Here is a 22,901-nt window from a genome sequence, read left to right on the forward strand (position 1 = left end):
TAGTTTAACAATGAATAGCTTGGAACCCTTGCTTGTGTTTCTCTCTTATTTGCACCCTAAACACAAGCATCTCTAAGCTAAAGATGAGGCATCCTGAGCACAATTGACTGTGGGTTAAAAATTATAAGCACATGATGTTTTTCAGGAAATTTCCTAGTTTGTTCTAAACTCTGATCAATATGCCCTTTTCTCAAGTACTGTCATTCTAGGAAAAGTCAAGATGCCATAACCCAGAAAACCACCACCACAGAGTCATGCTAAGATCTGCTGACATCAGCTTCCATGACTAAGATGCCCCAAAAGAAAAAATGCATCTTTGCCTAATGCTGATTTTCATCTGATACTCTGCTTTTCTCCTTTTAGACTAGAAAACTCCCAGCAATTCTTCTCCAAGGGAGGGCACAGACTTCAAGGCATTAGTCTGCTGCGGTCTCCTTTGCCTAGCAAATCAATAAAAGCTATTTTTTCTCCTTCACCCAAAACTCTCTCTATGTTTCTATTTGGCACCAGTGGACAGAGGCTGAGTTTGGTACCAGCTGAAACGATATACCTCAGATTGGGACTTGAACCCATGTGCTGGGATGCTAACCCAGTCAAGACTCAGACTGGTACTTCCCTTCTTTGGGGTAAAGTATTTATATAATTTATTTGGTGCAAATGGAAATTTTTAATAACTATATTTACTTCCTATACAATAAAATAAGCATTTTCTATCAACTTCATCCCGTGGGTTGATTTATCATATTCTACTTACTATATTTTCAATGTGACTTTTATTTCTCTAAAGCAATTGAGCAAATGAAAATGAGCGTATTATTTTTCTTCTTCATCCAGAAGCACTTTGACAAAATAGTTAATACTCTAGAAAATCTCGGTATAAATGAAATTTGCCCTGTAACAAACACGGGGTGGTTAAAGAGAAGCATACATAGTATAGATGACTTGTTTCTTCATATCATATGTTTGAAATGTCTCATGATCTATAATTACTCTCAGGAATTTCCAAATATTCTTATGGATCAGTGAATTGTATCTTAATCTTTTATTTTCCCTCTCCTGACATCCTTTCTTCTCTCTGTCTCCCTCCACCTCCAATGTAGTCATGTGCATACATGTGTGAAGAACACACACACACACTCACAAACTCAGTTATTTCTGTTTGCAACAAAACTTCAGCGCATGCCTATGGGAACAAGGTATATGCCTTTCCTTACTGCAATTGAAGAGCATATCTTAAAAAGCTATTTATTGAACAATATCTACAAGGCACAAAATAAAATATAGACAACAGAAACAAAGCAGAGTTCAACTTGTTTTAGTTACACACAAATTCACTTCTTTGTAAATGCTCCTAAATTATATTTACCCAGTTTTATTTTTAATTCTTCCATAACCACAGAAATTTAAATGTATACTTTTTGTTATTCTCAAATTTTCATGAAATTGGCAGTTTCCTGACAGCTTAGGTAGTAGCAGGATGATTTAAATCATATATAGCATCTGTCTCATTTACAAATATTAAGCTAAACAGTACCTACCACAGGATGAGTGGCATTCCTATGCAGGCATCAGAAGCTACACTTATTACTAATAAATGTCCAAATGTGTGAAAATAAATTCAAAGGCCTAATGTAAGACCATCTGTGTGTTTATAGATTAGACAAGGTAAAGAAGAAGCATCTTTTAAATACACATGAGATGCAGGTCATAGAGTGGTCCTCCTAGAAGCATACATTCTTCAGCTGCAAGCCAGGTTCACCATTATCAATGAACTTCATTTAAGACATTATTTTGATATTCCAACTGTCATATCATTACTCAATATTTTACTAAATAAAATAAATACATATTTTTCTATATAATTCTGAGTACATTTATATGCACTGAATATATCAAAGTATTTCTTATTTTGTTGTTGGACAAAGAAAGACATGGGTCAGAGAAAGATGATAATGCTGAAGGAGAAAAATAAAAAGGACAGATTCGGGAGTTCCCGTTGTGGCTGAGTGGTTAACGAACCCGACTAGGAGCCATGAGGTTGCGGGTTTGATCCCTGGCCTTGCTCAGTGGGTTAAGGATCCGGCGTTGCTGTGAGCTGTGGTGTAGATTGCAGAGGCAGCTCAGATCCCGGTTGCTGTGGCTGTGGTGCAGGCCAGTGGCTACAGCTGTGATTGGACCCCTATCCTGGGAACCTCCATATGCCGCAGGAGTGGCCCAAGAAACGGCAAAAAGACAAAAAAACAAATTAAAATAAAATAAATAAAAACGACAGCTTCGGCTGTGAAATCCTGCTTAATAAAACAACTCTGCTTTTTATATAATAAGAGGATAAAGTTTTTGTGTTCTTAGCTAATATATTCATCTCCTGAGGAGTACTGAAAATGTAAAGACAGAAAAGGGAAAATTAAAGTGAGATTAGCAACTCTATCTGTTTGATTTTGCACCTATGGGCATCATATCTGCAAACAGTGTCAGGCAGGACCTGTCAGTACTAAAAGTCTGGTTAATATAACAAAACCACAGGTACGTCTCTTAGAGAAATGAGTTTCTGTTCCTGTTGGCTATAATAAAAGCAAGATTGCAAAATGGGGCTGATTAACATTACAGTCTAATCCTCAAGAGTATAGTTTTCTTTATTCTAGAATAACAAAAATCTCATCATGCCTATAAGCTTAAAATTAGCACATATAAATACATATTACTGAATATAATTAAAATCAAATTTAAAATACACTTGGGATTTCAGATCCTACATTTGATCATGTGTACAAACACTCAAGATCATAGAGTTGATAAAGAAATAACCCACTTAAGTTTTAGTTTAAAATTGTAGTCTCCTTTCCACTGGGTGTTAATCATATTTCATAAAATAATCACTATAACTTTGGAATATAGCTGTTGGATAAAGTCAATCACAAAATTTTAAAAGATATCATAAAAGGGTCTAATGGTACTTATCTAGACTCATAGTCACTTAACAAAGCTTTAACATACTGTAATTTATAATATTCATTGATGTTATTAGAATACATATCCAAAAGTTTAATTCAAATCCTTCCATCCTTTTATCCTGTTTTTTGCAAGTTAGATGATGCTCAGTTAAGTCACTTTACACATGGATTTGAATTTCTTCATATGTAAAGGTTGTCGGATCAGAATATAACTACATCCCCTTCCCTTTTGAAAACACGATATGATTTTTTAAATAGTTGTAATAATTTTGTCCTAACTCTCCAGTGCTAGAGAAAAAGTTCTTCAAAGAAATAAGTAATTGAACTAGGAAAAGTATCTGTAGTAGTTACCACTAGGGTAAAAACATGAATACAGCTTTGGCTATTAGACATAAAAAAAAATGGCCTTTAACTCTTAGAAACTGTCTACTGTCTGATTATAAAGAAAGCTGCCTTTGATAATTACCAACTTAAAGATTTTCACTTGAAGGTTACTTTTACTTTCTGTAGATATATTACTTTTTTATCCCATAAAAACATATTTTAAAAGATTTTTAAAACAATTATCTAGAATTGTTTTAGATATTTTCATTGACAAATTTGTTCAGAGCAACTAAAAGCAAGTCTGCTAGAAGGAGACGCACAGTTATTCAGAAAAGTATATTGCCATGTACCAATTCATAGAACTAGCATTCCTGGTTAATATTTTATGATGATTTATCATTGATTTTATCATTAGAGTCACATTAACAAGTTATCTGTTTATTCAAATAAACATTTATTATTTTATTTTACAGCAAAAAGTAAAAAACAAAGTCCTGTTTTGGTTTCAACTATTTAAAAGCATATGAGAAAAAAGAAAAATAGTAACAGGATTAAAAATTTTATATGTAATTCCCAAGCAATCTACTTTGGAAAGGCTAGTCTATTACTTTTCAGATAAATGTGAATATTTACTTCTTTAATCCTTTCTTTATTATCAATTCCTACTCATAGAATGACTTCCTACTGTGCCTTTATTGCACTTATATTTAGATATGTTTAACTACAACCACTCTTAAAGACTATCCTACCTACCGCAGCTCATAGAAATATGACTTTCTCCTGAACATAATATCTTATATTTATTTAGCCCTTATCATCACTGCCTAGGATTACACCTATTTTCTCCTTAGCCCATAATGACTCTTCATATAGTTCAGTGATTTTCAGACTTTATTTTAGCACTCGAGTACTGATAGTTAAAAAGAAAGGAAAGAACATTTCAGGATAAAGAAACCAGCACTTGAAACATCATATAGGTGAGAGAGAATGGGGTCCATTCAAGTCACTCATCTACTATTATTTATTCCCTACTCTGCCAAAGCGGGTGGGGCTTCCTTGAAGTTCTCCAATGTGTCACACTTCCCTCTAGGAATCCAATTTGCTAAACCATTTCCCTCAGCACCTCACTGAACACCCACTTATCCTTCATATAAAAGCTTAAATGTCAAGAAAAGAAACTCTTTTCTTGACACTAAAATTGCTATATCCTTCCACCGCACACTGCTTTTTTCTTCCTTAACAATTGTTTAAAAATAGAATTTGCTATTAGCCATATGCTACACGGCCCATGTTTGCTACCATAATCTTAGGGCTGATAGTACATCTTCAATACATATTTGCTGGTATTTGATCTTAGTATATAGAAAAAGTGGTGATTATTGAAGCTTGGGAAATCTGTAAGCCATACTAACGAAATTGGAATTTGTCATGAAGGTAATGGTTCCTCTTGAAAGTTTCAAAAATTTGTCACGGGCCAATATCAGATTGGTGTTTTAGCATACATTCTGGGCAATATGAAGCATGGTAGAGGAGGTCAAACCGAAAACAAGAGGCAAGCGCATGTACGGAGATGCAGACACGATTAATCCTGTAGGAGCAGTTAGGATAATCTCGTTGGGGGGACCTATATTTGTGAGGAAAATGTTCTGCTAAAGCTTGTTAGAGGTGGAGTCTTTGGGCCTGTGAACCAGCTGAACCTTACCCTCAAGAGCAGCCTGTCAATATACTCTGCACGAGTTAAAGAGGGGAAACGATAAATGGTCCAGAATGTGACTGTGAGACAGCATCTAAGGCAACTCCAGAAGGGAGAGCAAAATGAAACTCCTGAATACTCTATCTACCTTCTCTCTCACCACAACCAGGTGACTACTCACCTCTGACTCCAACATCTGAAACACAGCCAACATTAATAATCAAATTTTTATTTGATAGAAACTTTTTGTGCAATGAGATAAGAGAGGAAAAATTGGAAGAGACACTAAGTTCTACATCACAGTTGGTGCTGCATCACGGTTGGTGGGAAGAAAACAAAAAGATGGCATTAACGTACACTGGGGCCAGAGAAAGGGCCTAAAAAGCCAATTGGATCATAGAGTTAGAAGAAAAATAATGCCAGCCTGAGCAAAGGCTGAAACAGGAATTGTAGACAGAAGAGTATAGAGTTGAGACTAGCTAACAAGTAGAATCAACTAAGGCTAGTGACATCTAGCTTCATTTTTTTTGTTTTTTGGGTTTTTTTTTTTGTCTTTTTGTCTTTTTAGGGCCATAGCCACAGCATATGGAGGTTCCCAGGCTAGGGGTCTAAACAGAGCTACAGTTGCCAGCCTACACCACAGCCACAGCAATGCCTGATCTGAGCCACGTCTACAACCTACACCACAGCTCGCGGCAACGCTGGATCCTTGACCCGCTGAGAGAGGCCAGGGATTGAACTCGCAACCTCATGGATACTAGTCAGATTTGTTTCCACTGCACCACGATGGGAACTCTTGGTTTCATTTTTTTTTTTAATTCAGCATGATGTTGGTGTCATTTACCAAAAGAGAAAATAAATAGGGCAATAACAAATTAAGAGACAGGACAAATAAGGTTAATCTTGAATCGATTAAATCTAAAGCATATAACTGACACTGAATAAAATTACTAGCAGGCTGTCACATGCATATATCTGTACATCATGAGAGAGACGTAAACTGGAGGTAGAAACTTTAGAGTCAATATCTCTAAGGGATGGCTGAGGTTGACATCACCTCTTTTCACAGAGTGATAAAAATGTAGAAAATGAGAGGAAGAGCAATCTCTGGAAGGTAGAGATTTTTGTGTATGAGGATAATGAAGATCATAGTAGGTGGGGCTAGGAAAATATATGAACATGAATGCATGAATAAGCACAAAACAATAACATATGCTGCATATGCCATGTTCACAAGTAGAGAATTATGAGTATAGTAGTTAGTACCACACTAAAGATGATAAATGTTTTACCTTTCGAAAGAAGAAATCAATGCAAAAGCAACATGACTCTGTTAAGGGTGTCCAGTCAGAATTAGGTGGTGGTATTGCGGATTCTTTCAATGGAGGAGATCTGACGTCAAAGACACCCGGGTTAACGCCTGATCCCTACAGGTCTCTCAGATCCCTACCTTTCTCATCCAACATACTTTTTTTTTTGGATCTAAGACATCATTGTTTACACGGCACATGTTATCTAAATCTTTAAAAGAACAATAAGACTGCTATCAATCTGTGAAACAATTCTAAAATATCTTTTTTTTTTTTTTTGCCTTGTGTTTTAGGGCTGCACCTGTGGCATATGGAGGTTCCCAGGCTAAGGGTCTAATTGGAGCTGTAGCCGCCGGCCTACGCCAGAGCCACAGCAACATAGGATCCGAGCCGCGTCTGCGACCCACACCACAGCTCATGGCAACGCTGGATCCTTAACCCCCTGAGCAAGGCCAGGAATCAAACCCGCAACCTCATAGTTTCTAGTCAGATTCATTTCTGCTGAGCCACCACAGGAACTCCAAATATCTTCATTATAAATACATCAATGTTAGAGATATTGAGGAGTGAAATAATGTAATCATTAAATCGTTAAAATATGTCACTAAAAAGAACCATCTGGTAAAATTGATAATAACTTTTATTTTCATTTTCCTCAGAGTATTTTTATCATTACTTCCCCCAGTAATATGTATTTTAATATTTTTTCTAGTCTATGAATACTCTAATAAGGGAGAAGATCCAAATTACTACAGGTGCCAAGATGTTGCAAAAGTCTAGATTTTTCAGTGCATATGAGTGATGTTTAATGAGAAGGCAGGAATCTCACAAGGAGACATTAAAACAACTTTTCAGGTCTCTTAATCATCTTCAAATATGGACATGTTTGCAATGACAAACTGATTCAACCTATGATTTAAGTAATATTTGTATATATCCCATCGTTTTTAGGATGTTGATTGAAGACTGTGCTTGAAGATTAAATTTTAAAATATTTCAGTCCAGTAGAGAATTCCTCTTTCTATCTAAACCTTATTCGGAATATCCATTTGTGGCCTAGGCTGGAAATGGTTTCGTCCTCTTATTAAAAGTACCCTGCCAAAAAAATAAAGATACCAGAAAATGAAAGTTGTTTGGTGAAGAACCCCATGTCTGGTTCTGTGGGCTCTTCAGAACGGGAATGGTATCTAGTCTTCTGTTTAATGTGGGCACTTGACTGCTGGTTGAGGGTGGATAACAAATCTGAGTCAGAACCTTCTTTTACTATTTATGTAGAGTTCAAATATGTCATCTTCAGAGTCTTACATGATGATCAACAGCTGCTGTTCCATTAAATGATCAGCTAAGGATCATGACTTCACTTAAAAATGGTCTTTCTGTCTCCCTCAATATAGAAACTGAGACTGAAAACCACCAACTCCCCAATACATGATCGTCTGTATTAACATCCTTTTATTCTTTCACCGTCTTTACTGGAAGAACTTAACTATTCCAGATGTCATTGGTCATTGAAGGGGTATTCCAAAGCCCTAACAAATCTTCAACAGAAAGTATCAGCAGACAGCTTATGCCCTAAGAATCATGAAACTCTTCACCTTAAAATCCTTGCTTTGATGCTTCCACAAATCCTGTACTCCAAAACTATGTTATCATGATTTTTACTCAGTCCAAGTCAAGCTTCAAAATGAAATAACTGCCTTAAAACAAATTTAAAATCTCAGTCAATCCTAATACGTTCTTTCCCCTCCAAAAAAACAACCAGAGTTCAGCAGAGGCGGCATTTCCCCTCACTTCGGTAAGCAAGAAACTGAGCTATTCCTTTTCCATAGGTTGGAACCAGCATCTGACACCAATATCATGGCCCGCTCAGATCTACTAGTTGTTCAGACAAGTTCTGGCCTCACTTAGGTTCTCCTAGCATATAAAAATGTATGGTTACAGAAAAACAGTGGTCCCCCTAAGAATGAGACACCCCCAACTCCACTGTAAACTTTCGGAAATTTTGGTTAATAAGCTGGAGGAGCAGAACATCCATAGCAGAGTCAAGATGCTATAGACACCTGATAAAAAGATGCTGTTTAAAACTTTACGATCCAAGGAAAAGGAACTGTGTAATTGTTTCTAGTGTGTACGATTACAACTTAATTTGCTGTAATAGTGTGAATGTTCATTATTATTTCTATCTTTTCTGCCTCAGGCACTGTAGAAAATTATGTTTCATGTCAGTGGTTATTTTTCTTGTTGGCGAACAATTTTTAATATATAAATATTCCACTTCTTCAGAAGAAAGACCAGCCTTTGCCTTCTTAATTACTTGTTCATTTTGATAGTGACAGCTGATGTGGCTGGTATTATTCAAGCAATTGTGTGGGGATGTCACCACATAATTGTACGAGGCCATGAAATTTTATATTGAGACACATATTTTCTTTCTAATTGCTACAGATAAACCACACTGAGTGAAAGAAATCTTTTCCTTTGACTGTATCCTCTAATGAACTTGGGCCTTTGACTGCCCCTCTGCACAGAAGAAGAGAGTCTATAATGGTAGGAAGTGCCACAATAACAGGTTACAAGTAAATCCTATGACTTCATTAAAAGTGTTGTCATTTAATATTAAATTAGGTCAGAATGTGTAAACATTTTCCAGTTATAGCTGACTAGCCTTTAAAAACAGTTTCATCTAAAAGCCTTCACTGTAGCTAAAGCAATCCTCTTGAAGGATAGCGGAGTCTGACAGGCGAAAGAGCCAGTCACCCTGACATACTCAAATCAAATGACTTACTCTGTTGGCAACAATAATAAAAATAATAATAATAATGAATTGTGCTTCCTAAGTGGAGCTGGGCAATTTCTTATGAACAGGCCTATTTCTACCAGAAACGAACTCATGACCTTGAACAAGACCATTAAGATTCTAAATATTCATGGGAACAGAAGCAAGAGAGGCTTCATGTCATAATGTCTGAAAATATCTTTCGTTAAAGCCTTTCTTCTGTCATTGAAGGAGGCCATTTAACATCATGAACTAAATGCCAAAAACAATGCACCCAGGATAATCTTATCTTCAAAAACAATGTTTGAAATTAAAAGAACTGGGAATTGAAAGCAAAGTATCAAAGTAATGAACTAATTAATTAGTCAGTTAATGAACGTATCAGCCAAAACCAAAAAATAAACAAAAAATATTAAAATTTTGAACTATCTATCCTGAAAATAGATATTACAGATAATTGCGTAGTCTCAAGTTCAAGTAATAACATGATTCCTATACCTAACAATGGACCATAAATACATTATTGCTTTTTTCAAGAATGACAATTAGTAAACCTTTCACACACTCCTTATGTCTAGTCAGTCATTTGCAAGAACCTGGGGGAATGAATATAGGGGAAAATATAAAAATTATATAAAAGGTATATTAAAATATATTCCAGGAGTTCCCACTGTGGCACAGCGGAAACAAATCTAACTAGGAACCATGAGGTTTCAGGTTCAATCCCTGGCCTCGCTCAGTGGGTTGAGCATCCGGTGTTGCTCTGGGCTGTGGTGTAGGTCACAGACAGGGCTCAGATCTTGAGTTGCTGTGGCTGTGGCATAGGCCAGCAGATGTAGCTCCGATTAAACGCCTAGCCTGGGAAACGCCACATACTGCAGGTGTGGCCCTAAAAAGAAAAAAAAAATTATATATATTCCAAATTTGACAATCTGGAATCCTTATGAAATGATATTCTGGATAAAGTTTACGAAGTACTAAGTAATTTTTTCCTCAACATATTAAACAGTTAAAAAACAGAGTTTAAATAAATGAATTTCCTAAGTGAATTATACAATTTACCACCTTTTCAGAGTATGCAGAATATAATTTTTAGCTTGACGATTCAGGACTATAATGATTTTTTAAAGGCAATGGAATAATATATTGCAATACATCAATGCCTCACGGACCTGCCGATGTGGGTGGAGATGTTTATTCTTATATTAAGTGATCCCGTACTATTCTGCGTTATGGCTCTGTCTACTTTTCCAAGCTTTTTTGCCTTTTCTCTTGCTTTTTAGTTAGAAGTACTTATTTTTCACAACATTCAGCATGCCTGCTTGAAGCGACCCTGTCCTCTTTTCTAAGATGTAACTGTGATTTCCAGGGGCCTTGGAAAATATACAACCAAATATATCAGAATTGTACTATGTAAACTTAGAAACAGCAAGATCCAGAAAGCTAGTGACAAAAACCCTGTCATTTAATGTTAAGATCTGGGTTAATATTGGCTACAGGAACTTCAGTAAGTTTTTAACCATAGAGTATTAGCTTCCTCTACTGTAGCTGGGATATATTAACACCTATTTCAGAGTGTTATTGTGATAATTTGATGAGATAACATATTTGAAATCCCTTGTAAACTGTAAAGCTGAATACAAATGCATGACAGGGTTACTATCTTCATTGTCAGAACAAGATTGCCATCTAATGGTCACCAAGCAGAAAACACGTCCTCTAAGCCTTTTAAGACAGAAATGAAAAGAGCGACAGCCCCCAGGGGATGACATCTTTGAAAGGACAACTTCTGTCACAATCTTACTCATATAGTGTTACCCAAGCACTGTATAACAAAACAACATTTTGAATTTTTGTTATAACTGTTTCTCCTAGTAACGAAACATCACTGAGAGCTCTGTATAATGAAAACATTAAGTTGGCAACGAGTCGCCTTAGTATAATTTAAACCCTACTTCAGCCACTGACTATCTCTGTGATCCTGAACCAATAATAATATTCTCCTGAGTCTCCATTTCTTCATCTGTAAAGTGAGAAGAGTAATAATTTCTAGAGAATTGTTGTTAGGATTAAATGGGATAATCCAAAGAGTTTATAAATTACAGTTTACAAACAAGGCAAAAGCAGAAATATCTGAGAATCTAGACCAGTGCTAGGGACAACATAGGTACTCCAGTAAATAAATATAAGTAAGTTTCAGCTTCTTGCATGAAGTCAAATACAAATATACATAAGTGACGACTGTAACTAAATTAATAGAAAGAAGAGCCAATTTGAGACAAAAGCTTTAGTGTACTTGTGATCTTAAAATTTAATATGAATTAATTTTATTAGTCAAAAGAATCATGATGATTAAATACAGAGCATTTAGAGTTAGCAAAACTTTGTTTGGGTTCCCCTGGGACATTCACTGCCCATAATATTTGGTCAGTTTAAATTTTCTCAAATATGAAAGGGGTTATTTACTTCATTGAATAGGCACATTGGATTCAATACATGTTATTTATTGCCTTCTATTGTTATATTTAATGCTATAACTGTATAAGTTTGGAAATAAATGATAGCCACAAAATTAATTCTATATTTAAAATTTGAGAAATATTATACTCACAAATGTGGGTGAGACCCTCCACTAATAGAGACTGTCTGGAAATATCACCAAAACTGAAAAAAGCAGATTCTTAAAAATCATCAGGTACATCATATTCTATCATGCATATTGCAAAAAATAATATTTGCTATAGTTCTTAATATTACATGCTAGATATGTGACAGAGCATTCTACTGTGCTTTAATTTATTATTCCTTGCAACAAACTCATGAAGTAGATACTTTTATTGTCCCCATTTTCAAATGAGAAAGGGCAGCTAAGAGTGATTAAGTAATTTATTCAAATTTACATATCCTGATTGTGGCTGAGATTTGTCTAACTCCAGATTCCAGATTTTTAGCCACTATGTCACACTCCCAAAATTAAGTGTCATGTTCCTTAGCTTTATACAATCAAATTGAAGATAATTTACAGATACTTTTTTTTTTTTTGATCTAGCCATACCAAAGCCTGTTAAAACTTATAGTTGATTTTTATAATTCTCCCTGTGTGGATGTTCCTGCAATTTGTACATTACCATTCAGATTAGCAAAGCCACTAGGGTTTCATCTTAACTCTGCTGTGCTATTATCCATTAAAAATTAATAACAAAAAATTACCTTCTTAATTAATAGGCACAGGAGGAGTTCCTAACTCACTGCAGAATTTCATGTTGCTTGTTCATCAAACTCAAAATAATGTAACAACTACCTAATTAATTCCTAATTGATATCACTGGGCCATTAAGTCCCTATTTGCATTTGGACATATACCAAGAGATACTGGCCCTAGGTATGTTCAGAAATAATGTCCAAAATAAATAAAAAAGACAACATAAAATTTCTTTATCCAATCATCCAAATGTCCATTACATTATTTTTATCAAATATTGCTAAATAAGTAAAACATATTTTCAACTGAGTAACTCAACTGCCAATTATAAACACCAAATTTAATACAAAGGAAACATTTGGTTTTCTCCCTGAACATTAATGATTTTGGTTTATAAGTTTTAAAGTACTTAAAACAGAAATGTATTCTTTCTTGAGAAATTGCTATTTTAATATGTTATCATATTTTGGACATATAACTGATATCTGAAAAAATGTTTTCATGCATTAAATGCATTGGTTTTAACACAAAGAAATGTACCACCTGTTAAAAGCAAAATGACTTAATATTTGAATAAATAGTACTTATAAAGCACCATTTAAAATGTTATAGAGAAAATAATAAAAATTCAAATCAGAAAGCATATTTTAAAATACATACATATGTGTATATATATATATGTGTATATATATATATATAATAATGTCATGTTAAGAAATTAAAAACCATGAAAAATAACCACTGATAAGACAAATTCTTTTTCAAGTAATTTAAGATTTCAAGAGATGCAAGCAGATTGTACTGGGCGCCTATTTTATTCCAGGCAACTATAAAAGTCACTTTACATTAAATACATCACCCATTTGGGTAGGAAGATATTTTGAGTTTGAGATTTTTATTGTCAATTGACAAATGGAGGAAAAGGGCTCAGAAAGATATGATTGCTTACCCAAGGCTACTGTGGCAAAACTGCATTTCTAACTTGGATGTGTCTCTCTCTCAAGTACTTGCTCTCTTTTGATGTTAATTTGCGGTTTCTTTAAATTGAATGAATCTTTAAAACGCAGTTTCCTTGCAGAGAGTTATTGTGAGGATAACATGAGACAGCTTAGACCAAGAGTGTTGCTTATTTATTACAGGCATTCAGTTTTCCCTCCCATCAAATTAGATCGCTAGCTACTAATTGCTAAAAGTTATATACGACCCATTCCTGGTATTACCAAAAGAAAGAATTGGAGAAATGGTACTTTAATTAATATGTTCCAAATAGGTAATGCCCAAATCTGTTGTAGCTTTCTTTCCTTTTAACGTTAACTCATCTCGTTAATTATGATGCTTCACTGTCAAATCACCTAGGTGCGTGTTTCCCATCAGCCTCTGCCCCTAGGAAGATAATACTAGAAGCAGCCTCAATAGACAATGTGACCTTGTTCTAGTTCACTGTGCAAAAGGACAGCTTCAGATTAAATGTTCCAAAACCCAATCTCAAAAATTTCTTATTTTTTATTGAACAGTATGCACTGTTTGATATTAACTGACGTGTTGATTATATCTACTTGATGCAAACTTACTTACATAATGGTTACATTTTGCAAACAGTTCATTTTGGAGGACTCAGCTGGAAGTAACACTGCTTAATACTGGATATTCTACTAGGCTTTACATTAACTAACTCATGTCTGAGGAAAATGTGTTACAACATTTACATCAATTATTTTCAACATTAGAAATTTCTGAGGAATATGAACTATTGTCAAGGAAATCAATTTTGTTTTTCAGTTAAGCAAAATTACCATAAAGCTCCTGGCTTTTGCTGCATTGATGTGTCACCATTTAGAATTTCTTACTGACCTGGTAGCATGATACCAACACGTAATACCAAAAGGACTTGCTGAAGAAACTATTCTTGACATCAAATAATTTACACTTTATAAAGACATGTAAGCAAAATATCTTCCAGTTTTTCATAATAAGAATTTCTTTATCTTAAAAAAGGTACTGAATTATTGATGGTATATTTTTTAATAATGTAATTGGTTCTGTTTCCACACTTATGATAGTAGTAACTCCAAGTAACCTTTTTTGCTCACTCTGGTAATAGCACTATACATTTTGTGAGCCAACATTACTTGTGGCTTCATCTTATTTTTCATATCCTTCGTTTATTGTCACCTTACTTGTCTTGAATAATTACTGTGCAAAATACTTAAATTAATAGAAAAAAATCCTAAACAAAAGAAAAATTAAGTAAAATATATATAAAGAAAAATTTAGTAAAAATATATTTCTGATATTTTTCCTCGACAGATTATATGGTTCATAATATGTACTTCAATGTAAAGAAAATTTTAAGGTCACTTCTTTTGAGTCTTAGAGATACTAAAGGCTAGTACATTTTGTTAGTACTTTTATTTTTCAAGACTGTTGAGGTATATCTAAGCAACATCACTGCTAACATCTTTCATGACTTAATATGTGGCAAAACACCGCCACATCAACATGAAAAGAATGAAGAGATATACAAAAAGTGGGAAGGGTCACTAATATATTATTTAATGTATCAATGTATAAATGATAGCATTTCATTTTTAAAGTAAAAAAATAACTGGTCATAGATGCACTATAAATGATTTATTAGAGAAAAGATAAATAGAATATTTTACCACAGGGGAAATGGGATGCCTGGTATTAAACGAATTTAATCTTGTATTTAAACATGATGCATATTAACTGAACATAAAATACATTTTCCAGAAAATAATTTAAACATTAATTCGAGAAAACATAATAAAAGACACCTAGAAGGCTTATCCATGACTTTTTAATCTAAAAACCTTAGCTTTTATATTAGAATTTAAAAATATAATATTAGATAATGCCAAAATCAGAGTAGATTATTCAGAACAGTTGCCTTTAGTTTTTCTCCTTAAGGCAAGTCTCCTTTGAGGAACTCATTTTGACTCCACATACCTTTCTTTCATTGAAATTGTCCTTTTGTGCTTTCATTAAAAAGAAAAGGATAATATCCACTTACTACACTTTAAAACAGATATTTTATTTCTACTGTTATGTATCCATACTAAGTGTGTCTTTAGAAAGTATGTTAATTTAGGACTTCATAGTTATATTTATATATTCAAATAATTCATGTAAATTTACTCAAATTGTTCACTGCACTAGTTAAAAACAAACTTTTGGAAACCTAACTGAAAACTTGTAATTCATTATTAGAGATGAAATACACAGATGGCAAGAATGAAATAAAAAGCATATTAAAAGATGTCCAAGGGAATTTCCGTTGTGGTGCAGTGGTTAACGAATCCGACTAGGAACCATGAGATTGCGGGTTCCATCCCTGGCCTTGCTCAGTGGGTTAAGGATCCGGCATTGTGTGAGCTGTGGTATAGGTCACAGACACGGCTCGGATCTGGCATTGCTGTGGCTCTGGCATAGGCCAGCAACTACAGCTCCGATTAGACCCCTCGCCTGGGAACCTCCATTTGCCGCAGGAGTGGCCCTAGAAAAGGCAAAAAGACCAAAAAATAAATTAATTAATTAATTAAATAAATAAAAGATATCCAAAATTATTATGACTATAATAATAGTCATCTTTATCATGCACAAGTCATGAGCATAAGCACAAGTCACAATGCAACAACACAACGAAATACACAGACACATATTCAAATATACAAGTATATGAGCATTTGTATGAAATAAATTTTGAACCCATAATTCAAATTAGCATTTTATCTTTTGTTTGTGCTATTCTGTTATTTCATATGGCTGGTTGATAGACTTTAACTCATGTATGCTTGTATTACAAGTAATATATCTACCAACAATAATTAATATTATGTGAATGTTAACATGTACATTTATTATGCATTCTACTGGCCATCGGAATGCCTCTTTGCATGTAAAAGTGCACAATATGAAGTGTCTAAGACATATTTTGAAAAAATGCAAAAGAATCTTTAAATTACATATTTTCAAACTTGGTCCAGTCAAATCTTTTAATTAAAGGTGTTTGATTTTCTCTAAAGATAAAGAAAATGATTGAACTTCACTAATTTTTGGTTTTATATTTTAAATCCACTTTTATTCATTATACACATGTCAAAATACATCTGCCTATGTTTTAAATTAGATAATGTTAATAAATACCAACTGAGACTCTACCACGTACAAATTACTATAGTTAAAAAGGACAGCAGAACTTCTATACTTTCAACAACACAGGATGATTGCTCCAGCCTTTTCAAATCTAAACATCATTAATTTTATGTTAAACTGAATTAAATTTATGCATGCCAAACATGACAACTTAGAAATACTTGACTTAATGTTTTAAAAACAAAAGTACTTTTCTAGTCTTTCACAAATTTCGTGGCCATTACAGTAAGCTTCATTATAAACTGCTATAAATTTTGCTTCTTTAAGACTTTATAACCAAAAATGAATGTTTTATTCTAACAAAGGTTTTCCAAACCCTCTAATGATTTTCAGTAACGTAAGTAGTAGAATTTAATGGCTGCATTATTTTAGTTTTCCAACTTTTGAAAATCACTTAAATTAAACCATCACTTTGATTGTTTAGCCTTAATGAGCTTTTTATCAATATCAGTTATTAATAATAAGCTTCTTATAGTCTGAGACCTTTAATTATGTTTCTTAAAAAAGAAAATAAATTGTGTAAAACCAATTCAACCAGAAATTCTTATTTCTGAGCTAATGTACATAAACAGATATCTGTGGCTTATTTCAAAGCCCATAATGTGGCATCCATAATGAAACAGGTTCTCAAAAGACATTTTATTAAGTAACATTAAACAAATACAAGTCACTTTAAGGAATATCTCATTTATTAGAACTGTACTTCAGCTATGCAAAGTTTATTTATCTTATGAACAATTTGGTTAACTCAGTTGATGCATAAGCTACTCTGATTCTGGCTTCAAGTAAGTTATCTGTATCTTGAGGGAAACCCCAGCACTCAGGGAGTCTCCCATACCCTTCTCCCTTTCCTGGGCTCTGCCCTGTCCCCACAGAGGGTGTAGGTATTTGCAGGTAGACAGAATAGTTTAGCTGCTATGGTGCGATGCCCATCTCACTGAATGCTAGTACCCTGCACTGTCCTGAAGCAAGCAGCAGCCCCTCTTTCTTTTCTTTTCTTTCTTTTTTTTTTTTTTTCTTTTTATGGCCACATCTGCAACATATGGAAATTCCCAAGCCAGGGGTTGAATCAGAGCTACACCTGCAGGCTTACACCACAGCCAAGGCAACACTGGATCCCAACTGCATCTGCGACCTGTATCTGTGACCTACCCAGCAGCTTGTGAATACCAGATCCTCAACCCACGGACTGAGAACAGGAATCCAACATGCATCCTCACAGAGCCAGTGTCCTCAGGTCCTTAACACCCTGAGCCACAATGGGAAGTACAACAGCACCCCTTCTTGAGAAGGGCCCCTAACACCCCCAGCAATGTGTCTGACCATCTGACTGTCCCCCTCCTCGCCACCAGTGGCCATGTGACCCATGTGTTATATCATTTTTATAATAATCTAATGAAGTACCTAGCACTCGTTTTATAAGAGATAAGTTAAAGCTTACAAATGTTCATTTTTGTTTACAAGAAAATAAACTGAGCTAACTCTTCATATTTTTAAGTCAGCCTTTTTCTTTTTAATGGTTGGTTACTAAACATAACTAAGATTGCTGTGTTTTCTGTAATTCTGTTTATTTATTACATGGTTTTATTTTTGATTGTGAAAATCTTTAATCATACACAAAATAGAGAAAACATATAATTAACCAATGAAACTTTTCCCCTACTGCCCAGTTTTGATAATTTTCAATAATTTGCCACTTTTGTTTCATCTATTCCTTTCTTCGTTCTGTTGGTAAAGCAAATCTCAAATACCATATTACTTCAACCATATGCATCTCTCTTAAAAGATTAAAAGAGAAAACCAAAGAAAAATATTTAACGCTTCTCAAAATAAAAATAAAAATAATCGTATGATAATTTTGTTACTACTCGAACTTCTCTGATAAATTCACAAATATATTCTGTATTTTGCCAACAGACGTGTCACTTTGCATTTTTAACCTGCAAGATGCCTCCCCTTTTTATCATGCCATTAATTTTCTGAAGAAACCAGACCGCTTATCGTGTAGAGTTCTCCACATTCCACATTTGATTGCCTGCAATCTCATCATGCCATTTGATATTCTGACTCTTCTCATCCCAAAATTTCCTATAAAATCATGGTATAATAGAGAGACTTAATGTTCTTGTGGGCAGGAGTGGTGTTGCCGTGTACTTCTGTAGTCATTGCATTGTTACCATTGTAGTGACATCAGTGATCACTGACTTTAGGTATGGCCAGTCTACTCCATCATTGCAAAGTTCTCCATTGATGGTGCATCTTTACAATCATACCATAGCACATACATATGCCACCATTATTTATTTTAATTATTTTTAGCATATCATTGTATATTCAACACATGTAAGGTTGTTATTAATAGGCACTAATTTTGAAGTCAACCTTATTGCATCAACAGTAACCTCTGCAGTTATTATTGAGACAACTAAGATTTGAAAGAGTAAATATAGATCCACAAAAATTTCATTTAGTCATATAATACAAATGAAAAATGGAATTGTAATTGTTGGTTTCTTCCCTCCCCCCTAAATATAAAATACTTACTTTTTCATGAAGGATTTAAACAGGAGTTCTCGCTTTGAAAAAACTGTTGTTTTATAGTTGTTTTTCATATTCTATAATTGCTTTCCAACCAAATTTATATTTCTATAACAGATTTTAAGATCACCAGAAGCATGTGTCTAGGGTACTTAGCATGTGCCTTGCACATAGAATATACAAACTGGGGAATGAAAAGACTGAATGCAATCTAAACAGCACTTAGCTTCTCAATGAAAGCTAAATGACTGGGACCAGAGTTGTATGATACTGTGCATCTATTCAACACCTACCTGAAGGACGAAGGCTCTGTTCCTCTAAAAATTCTAAATCAAGCATCAGGTCATCTTCATCCAGTTCACAAGATCCCAAATTATTCAAGACATCCTGAAGAAAAAGCAAAGTCAACAGTTAGAAACTGAAACACTGAGCAACTGAAGAAACATCTGTAGGTAGACGTCACCAAGAGAAAAAGAATGGAAAATAAGAAAGGAAATGCTTTAAGTGAACCCCCAAGATGATCTGATTATAAGGTTTAAAACTATCAGTCTAATACATATTTCAACACTTATTATAAAAAACTGTAACTCATTAAAAATGCACAAGGAGGTTTTTCACATATACAGAATTCTGTGAACTAAAACTTCAGAAACTTCTTCTAATATCTATCTTTCCAATTTGTGTAATAGTCTTCTGACATATTTGTTTCTCAAACAATTTTTGTATAGAATGCCAACCCTGTGATGTTAATTTAAATTATGCGTGGGGAGTTCCTGTCGTGGCGCAGTGGTTAACGAATCTGACGAGGAACCATGAGATTGTGGGTTCGATCCCTGGCCTTGCTCAGTGGGTTAAGGATCCGGCGTTGCCGTGAGCTGTGGTGTAGGTTGCAGACGCAGCTCGGATCCCGCCTCGCTGTGGCTCTGGCGTAGGCCGGTGGCTACAGCTCCAATTCGACCCCTAGCCTGGGAACCTCCATATGCCGCGGGAGCGGCCCAAAGAAATAGCAAAAAGACAAAAAAAAAAAAAAATTATGCTTGGAAGGGAGAACCCAGTTACTGTCTCCCAATCATTTGCTTTAGACTGGGAGGGATGAACAGTAGAAGTAAGTACCAATTAAGTTAAAAATTAATTATTGGTTTTCACAATGTCACAAATATCATAGGTTAGGTTAATTTTTCTTTTATTTTCTTTCCTTTTCTTTTTTCAAGAGGGAAAATAGCATAATGAACCAGAAAGGTATATTGAGAAATCTTGAAGGAAAACAGTGATGTGCAGAGGTAGAAATTCTTGAGAAAGAAATAAAATTTTTATTTGCGTATTTGTATGTAGGTTGATAGTGAATATGTTAAGAGAAGTAAGAATTTATTGAGACTAAATTGAAATAACAAAATTTTTTTTAAAAGGGATATCAAGAAAAACAACCTAGGGAGCTAGCAACCTTTGTGGTTCAGTGGATTGCGAACCCATTGCAGCTGGGATCCTCTGTGGCTGTGGCTGTGGCTGTGGTGTAGGCCTGCAGCTATAGCTCCAATTTGACCCCTAGCCTGGGAATTTCCATTTGCCACAAGTGTGGTCCTAAAAAGCAAAAGGAGAAAATAAAAACAACCTAAATACTAAGTGATGCCACAACATTTCAAATTACTTTTTCTATTGCTTTGGATTTTACCATAATTTGCATTTAAAGAAGTAAATCTTCGTAAGAGAAAGCTGAATGGTGTTGTCAAACAGACACTGAACACTTTAGTCCTTGGGATTAAAATAAGGATACTGTAACTTTTATACAAACTGCCCTCACTGCTAAAAAAAAAAAAAAAAAAAAAAAAAAAAAAAAAGCAGAATTAAACATTATTAAAGAGAAAGACAAATACCATATGATATCACTTATATCTGGAATCTAATATACAGTGCAAATATACATTTGTACCATGGAAAAGAAACACATGGACTTGGAGAACAGATTTGTGGTTGCCAGGGGAAGCAGGAGGGAGTAGGATGGACTGGGAATCTGGGATAATAGAATGCAAATTCTTGCCTTTGAAATGGATAAGCAATGAGATCCTGCTGTATAACACTGGGAACTACATCTAGACACTTATGACGGAGCATGATGGAGGATAATGAGAGGAAAAAGAATGTGTATATGTATGTGTGACTGGGTCACTTTGCTGTAAAGTAGAAAATTGACAGGACACTGTAAACCAACTATGATGGAAAAAATAAAAATCATTAAAAAAAATAAACATTATTAAACTTCAGAAATACATTATTTGTTAATAGAGCACAGCAGTAGTTTCAGATGTGATAAATATCCTCAAATATAAATGCTTATTTCTATAAATGAAAGTTACAAGAGACTATTACTACATAGGATTGCATTGTATTTCATTATATTTGTATAATTACAAGGTATCTAATAATTTAAATTAGAAATAAAATCAGCTATTTCTTGAAAGCTCTATGATATATTGCAGCAGAGATAAGCCACTGAGCATAAGTTGTTTATTTATATAACATAAAAAGATGCTATAAATATAGGCAACAAAAGATAAGCCAACATTCTCAAAAATGCAAAACAGAATATTGAAGCAACAAAAGAAACATACCTGAAGTTGATTGTGGAAATTTAAAAGTTTAGAAAAGGGATAGTATTACTAGGGTTTATTACTCGGTATCCATAGAAGAGAATTTTATTCGGGTAGTCAAGATTATATTGGTAATTTTGCTTTTCATGATGAAAGTGTAGTATTTGATATAGCTTCAAATTACCGTAAACAATATTATACTTTATTTTCAATTTCATTAACTAATACTATGGTCTTACCTGTTTTCATCCAAAATTCATAAACTTAAAGTCTTAATCTCCAGTACCGTGGAATGTGGTTATTTTTGAAGACAGTGCCCTTACAGAAGTTACAATTAAATCAACTCATAAGAGTGGGCCCTAATCTAACATGACTGGTGTTCTTATAAGAAGAGGATATAAGGACAGACAACACAGACAGAAGAACAACCATAAGAGGACACAGGAAAAGCACAGCCTTCTACAAACCAAGGAGAGAGGCTTCAGGAGAAACCAAACTTGCCTAAACTTTCATCTTGGACTTCCAGCCTCCAAAACTGTAAGAAAATACATTTTTGCTAGTTAAGCTACCAAGTCAGTGGTATTTTGTTATAGCAGTCCCCCAAAAGTTATACAACCAACAATATTTAGAGAGCAATGAAGACCAGAACAAAGGAAGAAAGAAAATAAATGTCTGGCATATGTTTTTGCTGCTGCTGCTGTAGATTTTGTTGTTGTTGTTATTGTTATGCCAACTAAGAACATCTTGTTCATTGCTAGCACCCATGGTTTGCACTGCATTTCATTTCTCCCTTTCAGCTGAAACCATCCCATCCGATCTGTCCAAGCGTCTACAGAAGATGAGCCAAACTTCCTGTCCTTGATAGATGGTCCAAGATGAGCATTTTAACCAACTTGTTAATCATAGCTCTTTCAGAGAAGTGAGAAAAAAATTTCTGTTTGGTGATAGATATTGCAAGATAAACATCACAGAGGCTTTGGATTTTATTGCATCCTTAAGACCACTCTAAGTCTATTTGGAAACTGAAAACTGTCATAGTAGTAGGTCTTCTGGTTTCTTGTCCCAGTAGTTCCTGAGGTCCAGAGGCATACATGATCTTTTTAAGGTGGGATTGTGCAACCTTCTTTTGAATTTTGACAGTTAATATATCCATCTTAATTTTGAAAAATACAGGAAATACTTAAAAACTCTGACACTGCTATCCCAACATTTAATATAAGAAAGTTACACTTACAAGGTACACAAATTAAATCTGGAAAAATCACTGCACTTTTCCTATTTTATTCTCATTTCACAGGTGAACTTTGACATTTGGACTGCTAGCAGAAGTCCATCTACCACGAGTC

The 22,901-nt window shown here is 34.4% G+C and overlaps 1 protein-coding gene across 10 annotated transcripts in view; it reads right to left on the reverse strand.

Moving 5' to 3' along the window:
* The window catches only part of CCSER1 (coiled-coil serine rich protein 1), a 1,224,168-nt gene that overhangs the window by 970,222 nt on the left and 231,045 nt on the right, over positions 1-22,901 (reverse strand). For all 10 annotated transcript variants that reach the window (XM_021100741.1, XM_021100737.1, XM_021100740.1 and 7 more), the window contains one exon: positions 19,264-19,357. In XM_021100741.1, coding sequence (XP_020956400.1) covers positions 19,264-19,357 — 94 coding nt within the window. The remainder of the gene's footprint in view (positions 1-19,263; positions 19,358-22,901) is intronic.

Source organism: Sus scrofa, chromosome 8 (genome assembly GCF_000003025.6).
Source record: "Sus scrofa isolate TJ Tabasco breed Duroc chromosome 8, Sscrofa11.1, whole genome shotgun sequence".
Classification (NCBI taxonomy): domain Eukaryota; kingdom Metazoa; phylum Chordata; class Mammalia; order Artiodactyla; family Suidae; genus Sus; species Sus scrofa.